The 25,874-nt window shown below is 36.9% G+C and overlaps 1 protein-coding gene across 2 annotated transcripts in view; it reads left to right on the forward strand.

Annotated features, from left to right (window-relative positions):
* GXYLT2 (glucoside xylosyltransferase 2) overlaps positions 1–22,069 on the forward strand; it is a 173,541-nt gene extending 151,472 nt beyond the window's left edge. For both annotated transcript variants that reach the window (XM_036428845.2, XM_045578262.1), the window contains exon 7: positions 21,467–22,069. In XM_036428845.2, the coding sequence (XP_036284738.1) occupies positions 21,467–21,649 (183 nt within the window). In that variant the 3' untranslated portion in view covers positions 21,650–22,069. The remainder of the gene's footprint in view (positions 1–21,466) is intronic.
* Positions 22,070–25,874: the final 3,805 nt, after the last annotated feature.

Genomic DNA, 25,874 nt, shown 5'->3' on the forward strand with positions numbered 1-25,874 from the left:
AGTGTCCTCCCTAGAGTGTTTGCAGTGGCAGTAAGGTTTCGCCACTTAAGACTGCCCGTTTTGGGGACACAAAATGGTGGAAGAATAGATGGATGGGTTCTGAGCCTTGTCCCGAAGCAGAAAGAGAGAGCAGCTGAGGGTCATGCTAGGAGTATTTGTTAGCAACTAAGAGACAGGCGAACTCCAGAAGGTGGGAGACTGCTGATCAGGGTGTCCCTGACAGGGAAGCACCCCAGCGGGGCTGGGTCCCCTTCTGGAGCTACATATGGGCTTAGATGGGGAAATATCACCATCTTCAAAGGAAAAGTGGATCTTGTCAGAGGCCTGAATATCCACAGCCACAGCAGAACACGGGTCCCAGGCAGCGCGAACACATGGACTCAAAGGAGCGCTCCACCGCACGACAAAAAGGTCAGATTTCATGGGGATAGGGAGAGTCCCGTGAAGACAGAAGCCTGCGTGCTGTGCGGAAGCTGGAGGACTAGGGCAGTGTTTACAAGGTGAAGCCCTGGGATGTTGGGCTGCTGTCACCCGTGATTATGGACGTGGCTCCTAATAGGGGGAATATCTAAAGATATCAACCCGTTTTGATCTGATGCAGAGGGATAGCCAGCAACCTTTAGGGAAGTGCCCGCCAACTTCCACAGATCAGTGGACTCATAGAGAAAAAAAAATCTAGAGAGGCTTTAGAGCCCTGGAAGTCAACTCAGAAACACTGCCACCCAGAGGCTACATCACAAATTGACCCTAGTGTAATAAAAAATCAAAGCAAGGCCTGCTTTAAAAATTGGGACCGGATTACAACACTGATGAGCAGTGAAATGCAGGGGACTGCAATACTGTCCGGACTGGGAAACAGGCATGCCAAACAGATCGATAGAAGTGAATGACCTTTACTACTGCACATTTTATATAATTTTTTAATTTTTATTTTTTTATTTTTGTTTTTATTTTCATTATTTGCAACATTTACTCAAGAAACTATTTTTCTTTCTTCCTCACTTAATTTTACCTTTTTAATTAATAGATTTTTAATTGTAATTAGCATTATTACTACTACTATTTTACCTTTTTATCTTATTTACTTTTGTTTATTTTTATTATTATTTTTTTAAGTGTCATATTATTTGCTTTTTATTTTACTTCGGGATTAGTGTTCTACAGTCTATTTTTACCTTTCCTTCACCATCGCTTTATTCTATCTCAACCCTACCTTTTTGCCATCACTCTCTTCCTAACCTTTTCCCCTTTGGTGTCCTGTTTATCTTAACCCTTTCCTTCTCTAGATTTTCCCTATTCTTTCTGTTTACGCCCTGCTAAAATTTAACTCTACCTGTATATCTAATTTCCAACCCCCTGTTCCAAGCCCATACACACCTCCCTTTTCACTATCCTAAAAAAACACACAAATAAAAAAAAGCCTTTCTCTCTATTCTTTTGTACTTGTATGTTGAATGTTTTATGCTTTTTTGTGAGATTGTTTGCTTATTCTTTTTGTTTGATTGTATATTTTTGTTAGCTGTCTTTTAGTTAGGTTTTACTTCTGCTTTTCCTTTCCTCACTTGATATTAGTTGCTCTTGTAAGTTGTATTAATCTTCAGATACTTGTTGCTGGCATTTGCTGTGATTAAGGGTTGTTCTATTAGTTTCCTTCCCATATTTATAGTTAGTTCCTTGTTTCTCTCTTACTATAGTTCTAGTTTCTCTCTCTCTCTCTCTCTTTGTTTTTTTTTTCTTCTCCTTCTCCCAATTTCATTTTGCCACTCCTTTTCCCCCCCTCTTCTATCTCTCCTATCCCCTAATTTGCCTTTCTTTAATGGAAACCTTTATTGGAGGTTATTAATATCGCAAACACATTTCTGTTTAGTGCCTTGTGTGTTGTATCTGGTTGTGCTGTATTTTGTGCCTTTAAATCAACACAGGAGAAAGAGAACTACATAACCAGACATCCTGAAAAGAGAGATCATTGAGAGACAAAGAAACAGCTCGCATATGAAAGAAAAGCAGGCATCACCAGAAAAGAAAGTAAACAAGTTATAGGCAAGCAACCTACCAGAACAAGAATTCAGAATAATGATCATAAGATGACTGAAAAGAATGGAAGACAAATTTGACAATATGAGTAAGAACCAAGAGGAAATGAAGAAGAACCAAGAAGAAATGAAAAATGACATCGCTACTCAATAGAACTCAATAGAAAGCATCAAGGGTAGACTAGAAGGAGAGAATCCAAGATGGCTGCACAGGTAAACGCCTAACCACAGCTGCACACAACAATTTCAATAAAATACAATTAAAATGTAGAGTGGACATTACCCAGAGCTACAGGAAAGATGACTGACTGGAAATTCTACAACGAGAAGGAAAGAGAAAACCAGAAGGAAGAGCGGAGGAGCTGTAAAAGCCTAAGGTATGGGGACATGCTGCGCGCACGGAGAGGATGGAGCTGGAGAGGAGGAGTGGCTGAGTGCCTGGCTGGCATTCCCTCACGGGAAGGAGATAAAAGCTCCGGAGTGTGCTGAACCCCAGACCCGACAGCACTGAACCCCAGTTCTAGGCCAGACCCTGGGGACCCAGACTCATACAGAGGGAGCTGGGCTGTAAGGCGGAAACCTGTGGAAACAGCAAAAGGAGGTCCCGGAGGTGTGCACATTTTGCGTAGAGGACGGACTGTTGACTCTGCTGCTAGATTGCCCTAGTGGGAAGGAGACAAAAGCTCCGGACTATGCTGAGCCCCAGTTCCTATTGCTCTGAACCCAGTTCTAGGCCAGACCCTGGGGATCCAGGCTCATACAGAGGAAGCTGGGCTGTAAGGCGGAAACCCAGGGGAGCGGTGAAAGGAGGTCCGGAGGCACGCACATTACGCGCAGAGAAAGGATGGTTGGCTGTGCTGCAGGATTTCCCTGGCGGGAAGGAGACAAAAGCTCCAGACTGCTCTGAACTCCACGTCTAATCCCACTTCCAACTGAACTAAACCCCGGGTTCATTGGGGGAGAGACTAGACTGTTTGGTAGCAGGCGAAACTCGAGGGCACCTCACTCTCAGAGGTGCTTGCAGTGAGTACCGAAGGACCCTGAGGAACACTAAGACTCAGGAGCCACATAAGGTCGGCTGACGGAAGCCAAGGCTGTAGGTTCCACCCTGAAACTCTGCCCCATCCAAGCTGAACACAGAGACTTTTAAAGCCACCAACTCAGGGAAGCTGCGAAAATGCCGAGACAAGAAAATAGATCACAAACGAAAGAAATAGAGGACAAAAAGCAACTGGATATAAAGTTCAAAACCATGCTTATAAGGTTTTTTAAGAATTTCCTAGAAAAGATCGATAAGACCTATGAGGATATGAAAAGGGATCAACTAGAAATAATAAGGAATCAACAAGAAATAATAAGGGATCAACAAGAAATAAAGAATACATTGTCTGAAATAAAAAATATTATACAGTATCCTAAAAACAGAATGGAAGATCGCAAGAATCAAGTCAAAGATTTGGAACATAAAGAGCCAGAAGATACTCCTCCGCAGAAGCAAGAAGACAAGAGAATCCAGAAAGTTGAAGATAATGTAAGAAAACTCTGGGACAACTTCAAGTGAACCAACATCAGAATTATGGGGGTCCAGGAAGATGAGAGAGAGCAAGATATCGAAAACATACTGAAAGAAATAGTGACAGAAAACTTCCTCCTCCTGGTGAAAGAATTAGACTTACAAGTCCAGGAAGCACACATAACTCCAAATAAAAGGAATCTACAGAAAACCACACCAAGACAAATCATAATTAAAATTCCAAGAGCAAAAGACAAAGAGAGAATATTAAAAGCAGCAAGAGAAAAGCAGGTAGTTACCTATAAAGGAGCATCCATATGACTGTCAGCTGATTTCTCAACAGAAACCATGCAGGCCAGATGGGAATGGCAAGAAATACTCAAGGTGATGAATAGTAAGAACCTACAGCCAAAAATAATCTACCCAGCAAAGCTATCACTCAGAATCGAAGGCCAGATAAAGAGCTTCACTAATAAAAAAAAAAAAAAGCTAAAGGAATTCATCACCACCAAACCAGAATTATATGAATTGCTGAAGGAGGTTCTTTCAGAAGAGAAAGAAAATAAAGATAAAAACTATGAACAACAAATACATAACTGTCAACAAGTGAATCTAAAAACCAAGGAAATTTTTTTTTAAATCTAATGAATAATATTAACTGTTGAATATAATAGAATCAGAGATATGGAAGGGGAGTGAACTGACAATTCTCAGGGGAAAGGGAAGAGGGGGGTGTGGGAAGAGACTGAACATAAACTGTGCACCTATGGATGAGGACAATGGGGGGTGGGGAAAGGGCAGAGGGTGGGGTGGGAACCTGGTAGAGGAGAGCAATGGGGGGGGGAGAGGAACATTTGTAATAATATGAACAATAAAGATTTATTAAAAAAGAATTTAAAAAATTTTAAAAAGAGTAGACTAGAAGAAGCAGAGTACAGCATCAGTGAGCTAGAAGACAAGATAAAAAAAATACGCAATTAGAGCAGCTTCTGGAAAAACAATTAAAAAGCAGGAGGAGAGTCTAAGGGAACTTTGGGACAATACAAAACAAAACGATATTAGAATAATAGGTGTTCTTAAAAGCAGCCAGAGAGAGACAGAAAGTTACATATAAAGGAACCCCCATCAGACTAGCAAATGATTTCTCAACAGAAACTCATCAGGCCAGAAGGGAATGGAATGAAATATACAAAGTCACACAAAGGAATGGTCTGATTCCAAGAATACTGTACTCAGCAAGGCTATCAATCAAAACTGAAGGTGAAATCAGGAGCTTCACAGACAAAAACAGACTAAAGGAATTTATCACCACCAAACCAGCAAAGCAAGAAATGCTAAAGTGTCTGCTGTAAAAATAAAGAAATCGGAAGGGAAGAAGGAACACAGGGGTATAGAATAAAAATGGCAACAAATAAGTACCTTTCAATAATAACTTTAAATGTAAATGGATTAAATGTCCCAATCAAAACACATAGGGTAGCAGATTGGATAAGAAAACAAGACCCATATATCTGCTGTCTACAAGAAACCCATTTCAGAAGAAAAAAAAAAGAGGCACACAGACTGAGGGTGAAGGGATGGAAAAAGGTTTTCCAGGCGAATGGAAATGAAAAAAAAGCTGAGGTAGCAATACTTATATCTGACAAATTAGATCTCAAAGTGAAGGACGTAATAAGAGATAACGAAGGCCACTTCATAATACTAAAGGGAGCAATCCAACAAGAAGAAATAATCATGATAAACATATATGCACCCAATATGGCAGCACCCAAATACATAAAAAAAGAAAAGAAAAAAAAACTGCTGGAGGACATTAAGGGAGAGATTAATAGCAATACAATCATAGTAGGAGATTTTAATACCCCGCTGTCACCTTTGGACAAAGCATCTAAACAAAAACTCAGCAAAGAAACATCAATTCTAAATGACTCACTAGACCAGATGGAATTAGTTGACATCTTCAGAACATTTCACTCCAAAGCCACAGTATATACATTCTTCTCAAGTGCACATGGGACATTCTCAAAGATATACCACATTTGGGACATAGGCAAAGCCTCTTCAAATTCAAGAAGATAGAAGTCATATCAAGCACGTTCTCAGTTCATAATGGCATAAAACTGGAAATCAACTACAATAAAAATAATCCAAAGAAATCAAACACATGGAGACTAAACAGCATGCTATAAAACAAGGACTGGGTTTCCAGAGAAATCAAGGAAAAAATAAAAAACATCCTGTCAACAAATGACAATGAAAACACAACAATCCAAAATTTATGGGACACGGCAAAAGCAATCATGAGCGGGAAGTTCATAGCTCTACAAGCAACAAGAAAAGCCCAGTGTAAGCAGAAGGAAGGAAATAATAAAAATCAGAGTGGAGATAAACGACATAGAGACCAAAGAAATAATACAAAAGATCAACAAACCAAGAGCTGATTCTTTGAAAGAATAAACAAGATTTATAAACCTCTAGCCAGGCTAACCAAGAAACAAAGAGAGAGGACCCAAATAAACAAAATCAGAAATGAAAAGGTGAAATAACAACAGACCCTGTTGAGATACAAAGGATTGTTACAAAATACTACGAACAACTCTATTCCAACAAACTGGACAACCTCGGGGAAATTGACATATTCCTAGAAAAATATAATCTTCCAAAACTCAGTCAGGAAAAACCTAAAAATCTCAATAGACCAGTGACTTGGAAAGCAATTGAAACAGCCATCAAAAAGCTTCCAGAAAATAAAAGCCCTCGGCTTCACAGATGGCTTCACAGGAGAGTTTTACCAAATATTCAAGAAAGAACTAAAACCTATCCTCCTCAGACAATTCCAAAAAATTCAAGAGGAAGGAACACTTCCAAACTCCTATGAAGCCAGCATCACTCTAATACCAAAACCAGATAAAGACAACTCAATGAAAGAGAATTATAGGCCAATATCCCTCATGAACATAGATACCAAAATCCTCAACAAAATTCTAGGAAACTGGCTCCAGCAGAACATCAGAAAGATCACACTCCATGACCAAGTAGGATATATTCCAGGAATGCAAGGATGGTACAATATCCGCAAATCAGTAAACATGATAACACATAAACAAATTGAGAGATAAAAATCATATAGTCATATCAATTAATGCAGAAAAATCATTTGATAAAATCCAACACCCTTTCCTGATAACAACTCTCAACAAGGTGGGAATAGAAGGATCATACATCAACATATTAAAAGCTATATATGATAAACCCACAGCCAACATCATACTCAATGGGCAAAAACTAAAATCATTCCTTCTAAGAACCGGAACAAGACAGGGATGCCCACTCTCACCACTCCTGTTTGACATAGTACTGGAAGTACTAGCCATTGCAATTAGGCAGGAAGAAGAAATAAAAGGCATCCACATTGGAAAGAAAGAAAGAAGTAAAATTATCCTTATTTGCAGATGAGATGATATTGTACATAAAAAAAAACAAAAGACTCCATAAAAAAACTGATATATTTAATAAATGAATTGAGCAATGTAGCAGGATACAAAATTAATGCCAAGAATTCATGGCATGTCTATACACCAATAGTGAACTTACAGAAACAGAGACTAAAAAAGCAATCCCACTTATCATCTCACTAAAAAAATTAAGATACCTAGGAATAAAATTAACTAAGGAGGTAAAAGACCTATATGCAGAAAACTACACGACACTGAAAAAAGAGATAGAGGAAGATGTAAACAGATGGAAGAACATACCATGTTCATGGATTGGTAGAATCAACATCATCAAAATGTCCATACTTCCCAAAGCAATTTATAGATTCAATGCACTCCCCATTAAAATACCAACGGCATATTTCACAGACCTAGAAAAGAACTCTCCAAAAGTTCATCTGGAACAACAACAACAAAAAAGGCCCAAAATATCCACAGCAATCCTGAGAAAGAAGAGTATAGCAGGAGGTATCTCAATACCAGATTTCAAGCTATACTACAAAACCTCTGCTCTCAAAACAGCCTGATACTGGCACAAGAACAGACATATAGATCAGTGGAATAGAATAGAGAATCCAGATATCAACCCAAATCACTATGCTCAATTAATATTTGAAAAGGAGGCATGAACATACAATGGAGTCAAAACAGTCTCTTCAATAAATGGTGTTGGGAAAATTGGACAGATACATGCCAAAGAATGAAACTAGATCACCAACTTATACCATACACAAAAATAAACTCAAAATGGATACAGGACTTAAACATAAGATGGGAAACCATAAAATACTAGATTAATCCACAGGCAGCAAAATCTCAGACATGCCAAAAGAACTTCTGCATTGATACTTCCCCTAGTGCAATGGAAGCTAAAGAGAAAATAAACAAATGGGACTACATCAAAATAAAAAGCTTTTTTTTTACAGAAAAAGAAATCATCAACAAAACAACAATAAAGCCCAATGTATGGGAGAACATATTTGCAAATGATAGCACTGATAAAGGTTTAATCTCCAATATCTACAGACAGTTTATACAACTTAATAAAAGGTAGATAAATGATCCAATTAAAAAATGGGCAATGGATCTAAATAGAATCTTTTCAAAAGAAGACAGAAGAAAGGCCAAAAGGCACATGAAAACATGCTCAAAGTCACTAATTATTTGAGAGATGCAAATCAAAATGACAATGCAGTACCATCTCACACCTGTCAGAGTAGCCATCAACAACAAATCAGCAAACGGCAAGTGCTGGTGAGGATGCGGAGAAAAAGGAACCCTCTTGCACTGCTGGTGGGAATGCAGACTGGTGCAACCACTGTGGAGAACAGTATGGAGTTTCCTCAAAAAACTGAAAATAGAACTCCCATTTGACCCAGTAATTCCACTCCTAGGAATATATCCTAAGAAACCAGAAACACCAATCAGAAAGGAAATATGCACCCCTATGTTCATAGCAGCACAATCTACAATAGCTAGGATTTGGAAACTACCTAGATGCCCATTAGCAGATTATTGGACCAGAAATTATGGTACATCTACACAGTGGAATACTATGCTGCCATAAAAAGAAGGAATTCTTATCATTTACAGCAACCTGGATGGAATTGGAGAACATGCTGAGTGAAATAAGCCAGTCAATGAAAGAAAAACACCACATGATCTCACTCATTTAGGGGTAATAAGGAACATTATAAACTGATGAGAAAAAAGATAGATACAGAGATAGTAAAGAAACAAACAGACTGTCAAATTATAGCGGGGAGGGTAGGGATTTATGGGGGAGATAAGAGATCAACCGAAGGACTTGTATGTATGCATATAAGCATAACCAATGAACAAAAAACTCTGGGGAGGGAAGGCATGTATGGGAGTTGGAGGGGGGATTTGTAAGGTATGTACACATATAATACCTTAATTTAAAAAATGAGGGGAAAAATAAAAGAGAAACATGTAAAAAAAAAAAAAAAAAGTGCTTATTTTGGCAGTCCCTTGTAGGACCTGCAAGATCTGACTGTCCTTATACACACACACACACCATACACATCCACACACTCCTCTATGGCTCCCTCATTCTCTCATACACTCTCCCTCCCTACTTTGTTGCCGGTTGCCATCTTTTCCCATTTTTATTCTTTTTGCCTGTGTTCCTTCTTCCCTTCCTATTTCTTCTTTTTATAGCAGTCCCTTTAGCATTTCTTGCATTGCTGGTTTGGTGGTGATAAATTCCCTTAGTCCTTTTTTGTCTGTGAAACTCCTGACTTCACCTTTAATTTTGAATAAAAGCCTTGCTGGGTACAATATTCTTGGATTCAGACCTTTGATTTGCCTAACTTAGTATATTTCATTCCATTCCATTCTGGCCTGATGTGTTTCTGTTGAGAAATCAATTGATAGTCTGATGGGAGATCCCTTTTAGGTAACTTTCTGTCTCTCTAGCAGCCTTTAAGATTTTTACTTTGTTGTTGGTGTTTGCCAATCTACACTAATAAAAGAGTAAGGTGCAAATTGACCATAGCTTCATGACATCCACCAGCCAAATAGGAGTGAGTATTCAAATTAAGTCAACAAAGATGGCAGGTTAATTTGCATACACAGGTATTGAGCGGCCAGGGGCAGGGCAGAAAGCAGGCATTCTGCACTGCCCCAGCAGCTCTGGGCCTCTGGGCAGCATGTGAAGGTGGAAAGGTGGCTCTGGCCAGAGTGAAGGTGGTGCTGGCAGGGAGGGAAAAGAAGGCCCATTCTTGCAAAAAACTTTGTGCATCGAAACTCTAGTTTAATTATAATGTGCCAGTCTTTTGATATCTTCCAGAAGTTTTTTTGGTGTCAGTCATTTTTGGTTCATCTTGTTTTGAAGTCTCGGAGCTTGTTGGTCTTGTGTTTTTTCTTCCTAATATCAGGGAAATTTTCTGTCATTATTTCTTCAAACAGGTTCTCTATCCTTTGCTCACTTTCTTCTTCCTCTGGTACCCCTTTAATGCTTATGTTGCTCTGTTTCATGTTCCCAATGTTTCCTTAAACTCTCCTCATGCATTTTAAGTATGTTTTCTTTATGTTGCTTCCATTGAGTTTTTTCTCATTTTCTAATTTTCTTATTCAATCCTCTGCTTCTACTAACCTACTGTTAAATTCCTTTCAGTATATTCTTATTTTCATCTACATCATTCTTCATTTCCAAGTGGTTGTTTTCAATGATTTCTATGTCATTTTTCACGCTGTTGAGCATTCTAAAAAATCATTACTTATATTCTATTTCTGATAAATTGCTTGCCTCCATTTCCTTTACTTCTCATTCCAGAGATTCCTCCTACACTTTTATCTGGGATCTGTTTCTCTGTTTCCCCATGTTTTCTGTTCCTTTGTGGGTTTTTTTTTTTCTTGTATTGGATAAGACTGCTATGTGTCCCAGTCTTGATAAAGTGTCCATCTTGTGGAACCCATTGGTATACTTTTGATGCAATAGTAAATAGAATTACTTTTTAATTTCACTTTCTGTTAGTTCATTATTAGTGTATGAATATCAAACTGGTTTCTGGATTTTTATTTGGTATCCTGCTATTTTTCTAAATTAATTTCTCAATTCTAATAGTTTTGGGGAAAATATTTAGAGCTCTTTCTGTGTAAAATCATGCCATCTGCAAATAATGAGTTTTAATTTTTGATTTTTAATGGATGACTTATTTCTTTGCCTTTTCTGATGGCTGTGGCTAGAACATCCAGTGCTAAGTTGAATAAAAGTAATGAAAGTGGACATTTTTGTCTTGTTCCTAATATCAAGGAAAATACTTTTAGATTTTCCCCAGTTAGTATGATATTATCTATTGGTTTGTAATATTTGGCCTTTATTATGTTGAGATTCATTACATTTATTTTTACTTTTCTGAGAATTTTCATTATAAATTGAGGCTAGATTTTGTCTAATGCTTTTCCTACATCTATTGATATGTTCACATGATTTTTTTTAAATCTTTCATGTTGTTTATGTAGTAAATTGCTTTAATTGTTTTATATACCTGGAAACATCTTTCCATCCTAGTAATAAATCCCCCTTGATAATGGTATGTGATCTTTTTAATATATTGCTGGATTTGGTTTCCTAATATCTTGTTGAGGGTTTTTTCATTTATGTTTATCAGGAAATTGGTCTATAATTTTCTTTTCTTTGTAATGTCTTTGTCTGATTTTGGATTTAAGACAAAGCTGGCCTCATAAAATAAACTTGGTATCTTTACGTTCTCTTGAATTTTTAAAAACAGGTTGAGAAGGGTAGCTTTAATTCTTTAAAATTTTCAGTAAAAGTAAACTATGATGCCATCTGGTCCAGGACTTTTGTTTGTTTGGAATTTTGTACTACCAATTCAATTTGTTAGTAGTTATTGGTCTGTTCAATTTTTCTGTTGTTTTTTAAATTAAGTATTGAAAAATTGTACATTTCTATGAACTTATGCATTTTTGTCCGCATTGTTCAACTTGTTGGCAAATTATTGTAGTATTTTTTTATAATCTTTTGCTGTTCTGTGTTGTCAGTTGTTATTACACCTCTTTCATTTCTATTTTGTTTATTTGGGTCATGTTTTTTTAAAAAATCTGTTTAAAGGTTTATTAATCTTATTTATCTTTTCAAAGAGCTAGCTCTTGGTTTTATCAATCTTTTGTATTGTGTTTTTAGACTATTGTGTTTATTCCCCATTTTATTTTTATTTTTTCCTTCTTTCTTCTCACTTTAGGGTTTTTTTTTAAGTTCTCTTTAGGTGTGAGGTTATATTCTTATTCAATTTTTTTTTTTTTTTTTTTTTGGAATGGGCCTGCATTGCTATGAATTTCCCTCTTAGAACTGCTTTGTCTATTTTCTATAGATTTTTAAAATCATTATGATTTCATTTTAATTTGTCTAAAGGTTTCCTTTGATTTCTTCCTTGATGTCATTATTAACCCATTCATTATTTAGTAACATGATATTTAATCTCCATGTGTTCTTATGTTTTCTTGTAATTAATTTGTAGTTTCATACTATTGTAGTTGGAGATGATACTTAATATGATTTACACCTTCTTAAATTTATTGAGACTTGTTTTGTGGCTTATCATGTGGTCTATTCTGGAAAATGTCCATGTGTGCTTGAAAAGAATGTGTGTACTTTCTGTATGGATAACCTATCCTTTGATATTAATTCTGTGTTAAGTTCCTTACAACTACTGTATTTCTAGCTATTTCTCTATGTATCTGTCAATATTTGCTTTATAAATTTAGGTTCTCCTTTGTTAGGTATATAAATATTTATTAGAGTTATAGTCTCTTGTTTAATTGGTCCCTTTATCATTATGAAATCTCCTTGTTTGTGTCATAGTTTTTTAAAAGTCTATTTTGCCTGATATCATTGCTAGACAAGTTTTTTGTTGTTGTTTTCATTTACACAAAGTATCTTTTTATGCATTTACTTCCTGTTTGTATGTATGTTTCTATCTGAAATTGTTCTCTTTTGGTCAGCATACTTTTGGTTCATCTTTTTCTTATTTATGTATCTATCCCATGTCTTTGATTAGAGTATATTTAATCCATTTATATTTAAGGTGATTATTGGTAGGTATATGGTTTTTGCTATTTATTATTCATATTTGTACTCTTTTATATTAAAGAAGTCCCTTTCCATTTCTTGTAATATGTGTTTAGTGGTGATAAACTCCTTTAGTTTTTTTCTTTGGGGGGGAAGCTCTTTATGTCTTCAGTTCTAAATGATAGCCATTATGGGTAGAGTAATTTTTTTATTGTTCATATTATTACATATAGTTCCTCTTTTTTATCTCCATAGTTCCCCTCCATCCAGTTCCCTCCCTACTCCAGGCCTTTACCTACCCCACCCTGACCTTTCCCATAGGTGTAAGCTCTTTGTCCAATCTCTTCCAGAAATCCCACAACCCCTTATCCCTGAGAATTGTCAGTTTGCTCCTGTTTCATGCCCTTGATTCTATTACATTCACCAGTTTTTTCTGTTCATCAGGGTGTATATATATATATATATATATATATATATATATATATATATAATTGATTTTCTACGGAGAGGGAAGGAGAGGGATATAGAGTTAGAAACATCCATGAGAGAGAAACATTGATCAGCTGCCTCCTGAACATCCCCCACTGGCGATGTGCCTGCAGCCAAAGTGCATGCTCTTTATCAGAATCAAACCTGGGATCCTTCAATCTGCAGGCTCTATCCACTGAGCCAAACTGGCTAGGGCCATCAGGTTTTATATTCACTTATTTTTAGATATACTTGTTGATAGAAAAATATTTGTTGTCACTTTGTTGTTCAAATTTTTTTTTATATTTACCTTTTTCTTCTTCCTCTTCTTAAAGAATACATTTCACCATTTCATATAATACAGGTTTGGTGTTGATGAACTCCTTTAGCTTTTTCTTATCTGTGAAGCTTTTTATCTGACCTTCATTTCTGAATGATAGCTTTGCTGGATAGAGTAATCTTGGTTGTAGGTTCTTGCTATTCATCGCTTTAAATATTTCTTGCCACTGTTGTCTAGCCTGCATAGTTTCTGTTGAGAAATCAGCTGACAATCATATGGGTACTCCCTTATAGATAACTAACTGTTTTTCTCTTGCTGCTTTTAATATTCTATCTTTGTCTTTTGCCCTTGGCATTTTAATTATGATATGTCTTGGTGTGGTCCTCTTTGGATTCCTCTTGTTTGAGGTTCTGTGTTTTTTCTGTACTTGTAAGACTATTTCTTTCACCAAGTGGGGGAAGTTTTCAGTCATTATTTCTTCAAATACATTTTCAATATCTTCCTCTCTCTCTTCTTGTGGAACCCCCATAATTCTGATGTTGGTACACTTGAAGTTGTCCCAGAGGTTCCTTACATTATTTTCATATTTTTGAATTATTTTTTTCTTTTTGCTTTTTCAGTTGGGTGTTTTTTGCTTCTTTGTATTTCAAATCTTTGACTTTATTCTTGGAATCCTCTAGTCTGCTGTTGAATCTTTGTATATTATTCTTTATTTCAGTTAGTGTATGCTTAATTATGACTGGTCCTTTTCCATCTCCTTGAGGGTCTCACTAAATTCCTCAAAGGTTTCTAGAATATTCTTACGAAACCTTATAACCGTGGTTTTAAACTCTATGACCAGCATTTTGCTTTCATCCACTTCTTTCATTTGTGACTTGTTTCTTTGTCTCCATATTTATACTGCTTCCTGTATTTGTTTTTATGTACTGTGTAGCTGCTAAGTGTCCTTGAGTTGATAGAGTGGTCTTGTGTGGTAGGTGCTCTACAGGGCCCAGTAGGTCAGCCTCCCGAGTCACCCGACGTAGAAACTCTTAGTGCACCCCTTTGTGGATTGAGTGCAATCTTATTGTAGTTAAGCCTTAATTGCTGTTGGTATCACTGGGAGGAATTGACTTCAAGGCCAATTGACTGTGAGGACCATCTGTGTCTACATGGAAGATCTGTTGTGCAGGAGACACCCTTATGGGGTAGGACTGGATTCAGTGGGGCTTTGGTGCTCACTGAGTCTGCCCCCTTAGTGTGTCTCTTATAGATGTGAGGAGTTGTAATCTGGTATGGTCTGACATTACCACTGGGTACACTGACTCTTGGATCTGCAAGGAGGTGCAAAGTCAGCCAGTGTCTGGGGCTGCCCATCAGGAGCTACAGAGAGATCTTCAGATTCCTCCTGTTTGTTTGGAGTTTGGAGGTGCCCAGACAAGGCCCCGTTGTGGAGCAGGGCAGGCTGCTACTGCTGGGATTTCTCTTGGGCTCTCTGACCCAACTTGACAGGTTTTAGGTGGAGAAAGGGCAGGCCATTTATATGCAAAAGCCAATGTGCACATCTTGGGTACAATTGTAAATTGGGTGGGGCAGGGTCTCTGGGAATCACCAGTATTGAACAAACAGTAATGAATGCCGTCAGCCCTTAACCAGAGAGGTCCCCAGGTCTCCGCTTCCTGTGCCCCACATAGGAACAGTGATCGCTGGAGCACCTCTGAGAGAAAGCTGCCCTCACGTTCCTGTCCAGAGGCCAGATAGTCAAGTTTCTCCCTATATGTGTCTGGGTCCCCCAGAGTCTCACCCAGAACTGGAGTTCAGAGCAAGTGGGAGCTTCTATCCCAATGAAAAGAGCAGCACATCCAGGTGCCAGCACTTTCCATGCCTCCACACATCCTACCAGTATCAATGCACTTTCTTCACCTTTCTAATTGTAGAACTTCCACACAACCAGATTTCCCACACACAGTTCTGGATGGTAGTTGTTCTACCTTTTAGTAATTTTGATGTGATCGTGAGAGTCAGCAAGTGTAGGTATTTACCTATGCCACTGTATTTGTTTTTATGTACTGTGTAGCTGCTAAGTACACAAAATAGTGGAAAACACCAACTATTCTTCCTGGGTAGAATAATCTTGATTATAGGTCACTTTAAATATTTTGTACCAGTGCATTTTGGCTTGGAAAATTTCTGTTGAGAAATCAGCTGACAGTCTTATGGAGCTCCCTTATAAGTAACTAAATACTTTTCTCTTGCTGCTTTTAAGATTATCTCTTTGTTTTTATATGTTAGCATTTTAATTATGATGTGTCATAGTGTTGTCCTCTTTGTGTTTATCTTGTTTGGGACTCTGCGCTGTTTGGACTTATATATTTACTTATTTCACCAGGTTAGGAAAGTTTCAGTTATTATTTCTCTTTTTTCTCCTTCTGATACCCCTATGATGCAAATGTTATTACCCTTGATGTTGTCCCAAATATTCCTTAAAATATTCACATTTTTTAAAATTATATTTTTATTTTTGTTGTTCTTAATTGGTGTTTTCCACTACTTTGTGTTTTAAAGTGCAGATTCAATCCTCTGCTTTATCTAATTTGTTATTGATTCCTCTTAGTGTATTTTTCATTTTAGTTATTTCATTCTTCATTTTGACTAATTTTCTTTTATGGTGTCTATGTCTTTTAAAAATTTACTGCCTCTTTGTTGAAGTTCTCACTAACTTCATCTATACTTCCCTTAATTTCATTGGCAATTCCAAGACATAATAGGGGTTACCAAATTTAGGCCTAATCCACCTTGCTTCCAGTGTTTGTAAGATATGGGAGTTAGGAATTTTTGTTTGTTTGCTTGTTTTTACTCTCTTTCGATTTTTTTTCCCCTCAGTTCCCTGTGGCTATCCAATAATGGCTTTTAAGTAAAAATAAAAATAATACTTTAGGACATGAAAAAAATTATATAACATTCAAATTTAAGCATTCATAAATAAAGTCTTATTGGGACATAGTGGCAACTATTCATTTATGTATTGTCTGTGGCTGCTTCCATGCTGCAATGGCGGAAATGAGTAGTAGTGACTAATCATATAGTCCACAAAGTCTAAAGTACTTACTATCTAGCACTTTATAGGAAAGTTTGTTGACCCCTTAACTTTATTTGAGTTTATTTATTTATTTTTTCTGTTAGGATTGAGGAATCTTCCCCACATTCATGTGCTGACTTTGGCAGGAGTGAGGTAGAGGGTGAATCCTGCAATATAATAACACATTTCTCCTATGTGAAAATGTACATTTCACTAAGGAGATTCCCAGAGAATTTAAGCTCTAAATTTCCTAGAATTATCTTCTGTGCAGAGAAGGTTTTGAATGCCCATGTCTAATACTTCTTTTCCTATATTTCCCATATTTCTAAATGATAGGCACTGACCTGTTGGTTTGCAAATGCCAGGTGATTTGCATACATAGGAAATTTGTTTTGTACTTAGTGATTCAAACACTGACTCCAGGGGGCAAGCCCATTCGGGAATACAAGAGAGGTCCTGGCATATAAAGAAGTATTGAGCAGTTATGGGTACGTCAGAGCCATTCTCAGATTTCATTGGTGATCTGTCATCCCTGGTTTGGAATTGATCAAGTTTGATTCTATAGTTATAATTTATCTTGTTTGTTTTCTGGTGGATCAAAAAAAAAAAAAGGCTTTTTCTTTCAAACCTTTCAATCAGAATATCACTAAACCTATCTTGAAATATGAGTAAATATAGGCAGATTACATTATAAAATATGTATTTCCCAACTATTCATAGTGATGTGCATCACAGATAAATAGGGTCAGGGCTTGTCTTTGTGGATCAACAGACCTGGTTTCAGGTCCAAATTTGGTCACTTTCTGGTTATTATTCATTAACTCTGTGCTATTTCCATGCTGGGCCTTAGTTTTCTAATCTGTGAAATGGAGGTAATATTACATACTTCATAACAGTGTTAGGAGATTTCAACAAATGATAGTCTTTAAACTTCTAGTATGCCTCACATACGGCTGTGCTCAATAATTAGAAATTGTTTTGATTATAACAGTTCACACTTATCTTATTCCCTACATTGCTTACACTTTCTCATTGCTCTCTTTTCTTGCTTTTATTTCTCTCACTATATTTTTCTCCCTTAACATTTGTCTTTGAAAATATTTTTCCTATATCTGTGCCTTTTCCCTCTCCCCCCCGCCCCTCTCTCACACACACACCTTAATCTGGTGTATATGTGTTTGTGTAAAAAGGAATTACAATCTCCTCTCATCATGATCCAAGGAAATTCATCTATCAGATACACATTCTTTCAATAACCCTTTCAACAATCATCTAAGAAGAACCTATTTTATGCAGGAGGCTCTAGGGAAGTCAGAACTAACAAGACTGACAAAGCCCTGTCCTCATGAAGCATATATTTTGGATAGAGGAAGCCAGATAATACTCATATGAACAATAAACATTTAACAATTGTGTCAGATAGTGGGAGGTAATAGAAGGGGACCAGGGCAGGGTGAAGGACCGAGTCACACAAGTAAAGAGGTAAATTGATGAGCTAGGATCCTTAGAGTGGTTTATGTAAGACTGAGGCATGATCAGATGAAAGAAGCTATGGGGAAATCTGGGGAAAGATACTGCTAAATAGGATTAACTTGGTGAAAGTCAGCAAGACAGGAATGAGTTGTTGTTCCCAAAAGACATGGAAGTAGCCATAGTGAGCAGAATGATGAAACAAGAGGAGAGGAGATGAGCATGGAGAGTTCTAGGTCACATGAAACCTTCAGGGCAAGAGAGGAGTTGTACTCTTACTGTAATTAGAGTGAAAAGCCTCTGCATGGAAATGATACGCGCTGACCTATCCTTTAAAAATATCTCCTTGGTAACTTGGTGGAAAGGGTGCAAGAGTGGAAATACAATGGCTCTTTAATGAGAATTATTAAAGCATTCAGGTGAGAGATGGGGCTGGCAAGCATTTGTGTGATAGCAGGAAGATCGGAAGAAGTGGGCATGTTTGTGATATGTTATCAAGACAGAGTTATAGCACTTGCTGATGAATTGGCTAAAGGATGTAAGGGAAAGAAAGGAATCAAGGATGATTCCATAGTTTTGACCTACTCTGTTTCTGTCACTGAGGATACAGTGGTGAAAAGGAATTCATCAATGGTCTAAATTGTTCTATGTAAAAAAGTGTCCTAAACATGGTTTTGGACAGAACCATCTTGTATCATATAATGCATAGCCTCCTTCTTGGAAGAAATTTGATTTCTACTAAACATGATTAAGTAATATTTCTGATTAACTTTAAAGGGATTGAAGCTTGTTGTACAGAACCAGAAGAACAACCCATTCGGGGCAGGCAAGAGAAGGATAACAATGGCCTCGAGCACGAGCCTTCAAGAATGTCCTCAATTCCGCGAAGAGCCGCTCCACGCCCGCCAGCTCCTCGAATATAGCTCGCTCCCTCCTCGGCTCCTCGCCTCTCCGTCGCGCGGCATCGCTTCCTCACCGTAATCGCCTAGACTAATCCTCGCCTCTTCCTCTCCTCTACTTCTTCCTCTCGACCTCCTCTCCTCTCCTCTCCTCTCCTCTCGTCCTCCGCTCATCTCCTCTCCTCTCCTCTCCTCCTCTCCTCTCCTCTCTCTCCTCTCCTCTCCTCTCCTCTCCTCCTCTCTCTCTCTCCTCTCTCGCTCTCTCTCTCTCTCTCTCTCTCTCTCTCTCTCTCTCTCTCTCTCTCTCCCTCTCTCTCTCTCTCTTATAAAATGTCCTTCTCAACAATAAATCTTTAACTTGAGTGATTAGAGGCCTTTTAACTTTCAACAATATTGTAATAAAACTTTGACACATGCTCATAACTAAATGGTCTGAAAAAATTTTTTAATTTAATCTTTATTGTTAAGATTATTACAATTGTTCCTCCTTCCCCTCCCCTAATAGCTCCCCTCCACCTGTTTCCCACCCCACCCTCTGCCCTTACCCCCCACACTGTCCTTATCCATAAGTAAATGATTTTTGTCCAGTCTCTTTCCGTACCCCCACACTCCTTTCCCCTGAGGATTGTCAATCCATTCCCTTTCTATGTCCCTGATTCTATTATATTCACCAGTTTATCCTGTTCATAAGATTTTTAATTCGCTTGATTTTTAGATTTACTTGTTGATAGATAAGAATTTGTTGATCATAATTTTTATCTTTACCTTTTTTTTTTTCTTTCTCTTCTTAAAGAATACCTTTCAGCAATTCATATAATACTGGTTTGGTGTTGATGAACTCCTTTAGCTTTTTCTTATCTGTAAAGCTCTTTATCTGACCTTCATTTCTGAATGATAGCTTTGCTGGGTAGAGTAATCTTGGTTGTAGGTTCTTGCTATTCATCACTTTGACTATTTCTTGCCACTGCTGTCTGGCCTGCATAGTTTCTGTTGAGAAATGAGCTAACAATTGTATGGTACTCACTTGTAGGTAACTAACTGTTTCTCTCTTTGTCTTTTGCCCTTGACATTTTAATTATGATGTGTCTTGGTGTGGTCCTCTTTGGGTTCCTCTTGTTTGGGGTTCTGTGCCCTTCCTGGACTGTAAGTCTATTTCTTTCACCAGGTGGGGGAAGTTTTTAGTCATTATTTCTTCAAATAGGTTTTCAATATCTTGCACTCTCTCTTCTTCTGGCACCCCCATAATTCTAATGTTGGTACTCTTGAAGTTGTCTCAGAGTCTTCTTACACTATCCTCAACTTTTTGGATTCTTTTTTTTCTTTTTCTTTTTCAGTTGAGGGTTTTTTGCTTCTTTATATTTCAGATCTTTGACTTGATTCTTGTGTTTCTCTAGTCTGCTGTTGGGTCTCTGTATAATATTTTTTTTTATTTCAGTCAGGGTATGTTTAATTTATACTTGGTCCTTTTTTATATCCTTGAGGGACTCACTAAATTTATCAGCCTTTTCTAAGAAATTCTTGAAAAACCTCATAACCATGGTTTTGAACTCTATATCCAGTTGTTTATTTTACTCCATTTCTTTCATTTGTGTCCTGTTTCTTTGTCTTCATGGCTTGGCCTCCCCAGTTACCTGAGGTAACACTCTTGATGCACCCCTTTGTGGGCTATGTAGTTAAGTCTTGATTGTTGTTGGTATCACTGGGAAGGAAAGGATTGACCTCCAGGACAAATTGGCTGTGAGGATAAGCTGTGTCTACACTGGGACAACTTCTGTGCTGGCAGTTCTCTCTTCATGCACTTGTGTGTGTCCACCTTCAGACCTCTGACTTTTGCAGCTCCCCTGAGTTTCCGCCCCACAGTCCAGAATCCCCCCATATAAGCCTGGGTCCCCAGGCACTTGCCTGGAACTGTGGTTCAGCGCAGTTAGGAACTTTTGTCTCTTTCTCGTTAGAGAAAGCGAGCCAAGCACTCAGCCACCTGCGTGTGTGTCTCTGTACCTCAGCCTTTTGCAGCTCCTCTGAGTCTCTATGTGCTTTCCTCTTTCCTTCTAGTTGTAGAATTTCCACTCAGCCAGCTCTCCTGTGGTTCTGGATGATATTTGTTTTGTCTTTTAGTTTTAGTTTTGAAATTGTTGTGCAAGACAGCAGTTTAGGTGTTTATGTTGCTATCTTGGTTTCTCCTGAAATTTTTATTTTCAAAAATAATACTCATGTATATATTCCATGGTAAAACAAGAGAAATTTTTTGAAACCTTAATAATAAGAGGGAAATAACCACCAACTAGTATTTTGTATATGAATTATTAAAATAAAGTTCATTGTTAATAAATGTTAATAGTAATTACTAAACTCTGGACTATAAAGGCAAAAATTATGAAGAATTTCCTGTTTTATTATAGTAGAATAAGTATCTACTTGAGTCTTACAAGATTTTAAAAGCTTTGAGGACCCAAGTACATCATCTTTTTTTTTTTTTTTTAAGGTAAAGAAACTGAAGCCACAAATGGGTTAATGATTGCTTGGAATTGCACAGGATTGAGTAAAGATTTGACCCTGGGTCCTCAGAGGCCTTGTCACCATGTATATATAGACTGTGCCTGCATGCTTACAGTAATTCCCTGCTTCATTTCTTAATAAAAGTTATTTGCATTTTAAATATCATTTTAGTAACTAAAATAAAATTTTTCTTTCTTTCAGTTTCCCTTTCAAGACAACCTCTTTCAATCCATGTATTACCCTCTTCAGTTGAAGTTTTTGGAAACTGTACACACTTTATGTGGACGAATCCCACAAGTGTTTCTGAAGCAAATTGAGAAAACAATGAAAAGGGCTTATGAGAGGCATGTCATCATGCATGTTGGCCCCAACCAGATGCGCTGAATGTTTCATCTTGTTGCAGTTAATCAGGCATCTCGCCCATGAGGAAAAGTCATCTCTAAGCTGCCTGGGCCATTTCTGAGTAAATATCTAATGGTGCTCTGTGACAATTGAGTTTTAAAAGCTTTGTAAAATGTTGCTAAATTATTTGCCCCTACAAGAAAAAATAAGCTTTATTTTTTTTTTCTAAAATGCTATTTATCTCTCTTGTTTTTAAAAATATATTATTACTCATCTAACATTGTTTAGGTTGAGCTAGCTGTGAAAAGGAACTTTTGTTAAACCTTCAATTCCTGGTAAGTGTCTGAAACAGTATCAGTAGCATTTGAGTTTGTGCGTGTGTGTATGTGTGTGTGTGTGTGTGTGTGTGTGTGTGTGTGTGTGTGTGTATAATTTTATTGATTTTGGAGAGGGAGGGAGAGATAGGAACATCAATAATTAGAGTCATCGATTGGCTGCCGCCTGCACAGCCTCTACTGGGGATGGAGCCACAACCTGGGCCTGGGCCCTGACTTGGAATTGAACCAGTGACCTCTTGGGTTATGGGTTGACATTCAACCAGTAAACCACCCCAGCTAGGCTGAGGTGATATATTTATTCTGTATTCTTGCAACTCTTTCTATGCAATTGGCTTTTCTACACCTTTGTAACTGAGTAATACATGCTTGTTATAAAACAAATTTTAAAAACTTGTAGATAATTTAGTTTAGTGAACCAAAATCAAAATTAGATTAGCCATAATTCTATCAGCCAGTGAAAATAATTGCTATTTTAATGTAGTTCCTTCCAGTTTTTTCACCACAAGTTCTATCTTTACTTGTTGGTTATCTTCCCCATTGTATCACATATCTAAAACAGGTAGTCTGAGTAAAAGCTGGCCCATATGTTGAGATTTTTATGTAAGAAACTAAAAAGTTCATAAAAACCATATCTAGGGTTGCTTTTCTAAAAAAAACTTATTGAAATTTGTGTAAGACTGAATCATAAGAAGTATCTATGAAACCCCAGCTTTTGAGAGAAAATTGGCTAAATGTTTTAAACCTGAGGGGTTTGTTTATCAAAGAGATAGAATTTTGTGTTTGCCCACAGATAAGAGCATTTTATTTCTTACCATCAGTATGTGTAGCCTCCTCTTTTCTTTAAACTTTTGGGCAACTGAATTTAATCTGCACAACATAAATAGTGCAGTTGATTCATTGGTAAGAAAATTTAAATTTCTACCAGCCTTAGAAAGGTTTCTAACATTTCTCCCTTCTCTAGAGTTACCCAGCTTTTAGTCAAGGAACCAGATACCTGCTTAGCTTAGTATAGGAAGTTCTATAGTCTATTCCCCAAGGAGAACTGACTTAATCCCTAGTTACTCATGTAGCTGGCATCAGCATAACAGTGTTGTGCTTATGCTTTATTTATCTCAGAAAACTTGCATAAATGATCTCCTTGATGTATGCAACAGCCCTGTGAGCTTAGTAGGGACCTGTATTATCTCTACTGGGCAAAAAGTAAATTGTAACATCCTGTTTTTTTAAAAAAAATACTTCTAAACAAAAATATTAACTGCTTTTCATTATATTTAAGCAACAATCTGAAAGTATAAAATTAAAAATATTATTTTGTTAATATAACATGGTATCTTATAGGTGGGGATCCAGTAGAACATCATATGTTTTATAATTAGCAGAAAAAGTCTTATCCTGCCCTAACCAGTTTGGCTCGTTGATAGAGCGGTGGCCTGGGGACTGACAGGTCCCAGATTCCGGTCAAGGGCATGTACCTTGGTTGCAGACATACTCCCAGTATGAATTGTGCAGGAGGAAGCTGATCAATGTTTCTCTCTCATTGATGTTTCTAACTCTCTAACCCTCTTCCTTTCTCTCTGTAAAAAAAAAATCGATAAAATATATTTTTTAAAAGAAAAAGTCTTATCCTAAAAAATATTATGAAAATCTCAGCACTACAAAGAAATATATAACTATTGATCAATATTGGTATGGGGCATCGTTATGGTACTAACAAATTTAAATCCAAATTGTTAAAGGTATAGCTCATATTTTCTCTTTGCTCCATTGGATGGCTTGTGGTTTATTATTTTTGTTAATGAAATTACCATTATGATGTGCAACTTGTCTCTCTGTTGTTGTACTTTATGTTTTCTTATTTTGCCACTAAAGGTGATATCATTCATTATATTTAAAGGGTATGAGACAATTTTGGGGTTGTCTTTGGAGGGGGAAATGCATCCTATACATCCACAAATATGGTTTTAGTGGAAGAGCCAGAATGTGAACTTGGTTCCCTGACTTCCATTCTCATTTTCTTTGTGTTTGTTCAGCATGGCCAGTAAACCCACAATGTCATTCTGATTGTTGTTGAAGCATATATCTAATGAAGTCCTTTCTTCCTTTGGTGAGTCCTACAATATAATCTGCTAAAAAGACTCTGAATACAGCAATCCCTTTTCTTTTATGAGAAGGAAGTTTACCCAGAACTTTCAGCTGTGGTTCTGGTCTTAACATGCAGAATAGGATTTCCAACAAAGGTCAGTCATAGAACTCCAAGAACATTCTAGAATGATGCATTATGAAAATGTAAAACCTTAGAATTTGGTTTGGTTTTCTGCCTTGAAATCCTTTTGCTATATGCTGATATTTTAGGTAGTTTGGTAGAGAATTTAGAGAAAATTTTGCTCTTCCAATCCCTGCTACCTGCAGTTCTTGTTTTCTATAACTGTGATGTTACCATGAGGCAATATGTTTTCTGCCTTTGATAATTCCCAGAAAACTACTACATCAGTGCCTTGGAAATTGGATAATTACAAATTTTAATTCAGTGAACATTCAGTCTATAGTCTGAAGTTTGCCAAAGGGAATGTTGCCTAGTATGCCACATTGAACGTCTGTATGGAAAGACATAAGACTTATCCTCTCCTCTCCTTTGCTCATTTTCTTTACAGTCCTGTTTAGTGCACATTACAATGGAGTTCCCCTGCAGAATGAAAGAACACTTCCTGAGAGCAAAATATGACAGTATTGAGATTGAGATTGAGATGGTCATTAGCTGATTAACTATAAATGCTAATGATGTTTTTCTTGCTGAGTATTTTTCCAATATAAATCTCAAAAAGTGCAACTTACTTTGAAAATTCCAATATTTAAAAATTTAATTGGCTAGAAAATCTACTTAAGTTTTTCTTCAACTTCCAAAATGACAATTTAGCATTTAGGGTATAATGTTCCAAACTTTAGTATGTATTTGAGATTTCTATCACATTTTCAGTGCTTCCTTTGAAAATTGTTGTGACTTTTATTGAATTTATTATTTTTCTTATCTTTATTGTTGAAAGTATTATATATGTCCCTCTTATCCACCTCTGAATTTATTATTTAGACAAACTCATAGCAGTTTGAGCATATTTACCTTATTATGGTTTCATAAAACCCAACCATAAAAACCTTATTCATAGCCATAAAAACCTTATTCATAGCCACAAAATTTAAGTAAATGTATAAATATTGCCTGAGACTTATACAAAAAAAGATAAATTGATTGTATTAGATAAACCAAAGTGAACGTGATTTCATGACTAATTCAGCAATATATGAATTTAGAAATATGTTTAATTGCAGGGGAGTGCAAATCATTATATTCACACTCAGTAGAATGGTAGGAAATCTTCCTTGTTTCTCTACTTTTTCATCTTCCTCTTTTTCATTTTGCTTTTCTTGGCATTATCCAAATGACAGAGTGAGAAACTTTGAGGATCCCTGTGAATGCAGGATTAAATTTAATCGTTATATCAAATTTTTATGATAATAACTTTCTAAAAATAAAAAAAGCACGAAATACACACACACACACACACACACACACACACGCATAAACCACCAGCATGCTTTTTAAGAAGGAGCTAGCATTTTGTTATGGTCTGTGAATTGAATTATAGTGAAACCTATGTCATGGCATTTCCCCAATTGCACTGCTGGAAGTTAAAGCTGATGAGATTACTCTGACAAACAGATATTTGTCCTGGATTGTTTTCTCAAGCCTTCAGGATGTGTTTGTGTCATGAGATGCATGAACATGTCAGGGTCAGATGCAGTTGCTGCTTCCTCAGTTTTACATGTTTGTGTTGTTACTGAAAAGTGCATCCATTGTTTGCAGCTCTCAAGGAGACTCTGAATGCTTTTTTTTTTTTATGTTGGAAAACTTTTTTAGTAATTTTGTTGGGAAA

This window comes from Pipistrellus kuhlii, unplaced genomic scaffold, assembly GCF_014108245.1.
Source record: "Pipistrellus kuhlii isolate mPipKuh1 unplaced genomic scaffold, mPipKuh1.p scaffold_m20_p_93, whole genome shotgun sequence".
NCBI classification, from domain to species: domain Eukaryota; kingdom Metazoa; phylum Chordata; class Mammalia; order Chiroptera; family Vespertilionidae; genus Pipistrellus; species Pipistrellus kuhlii.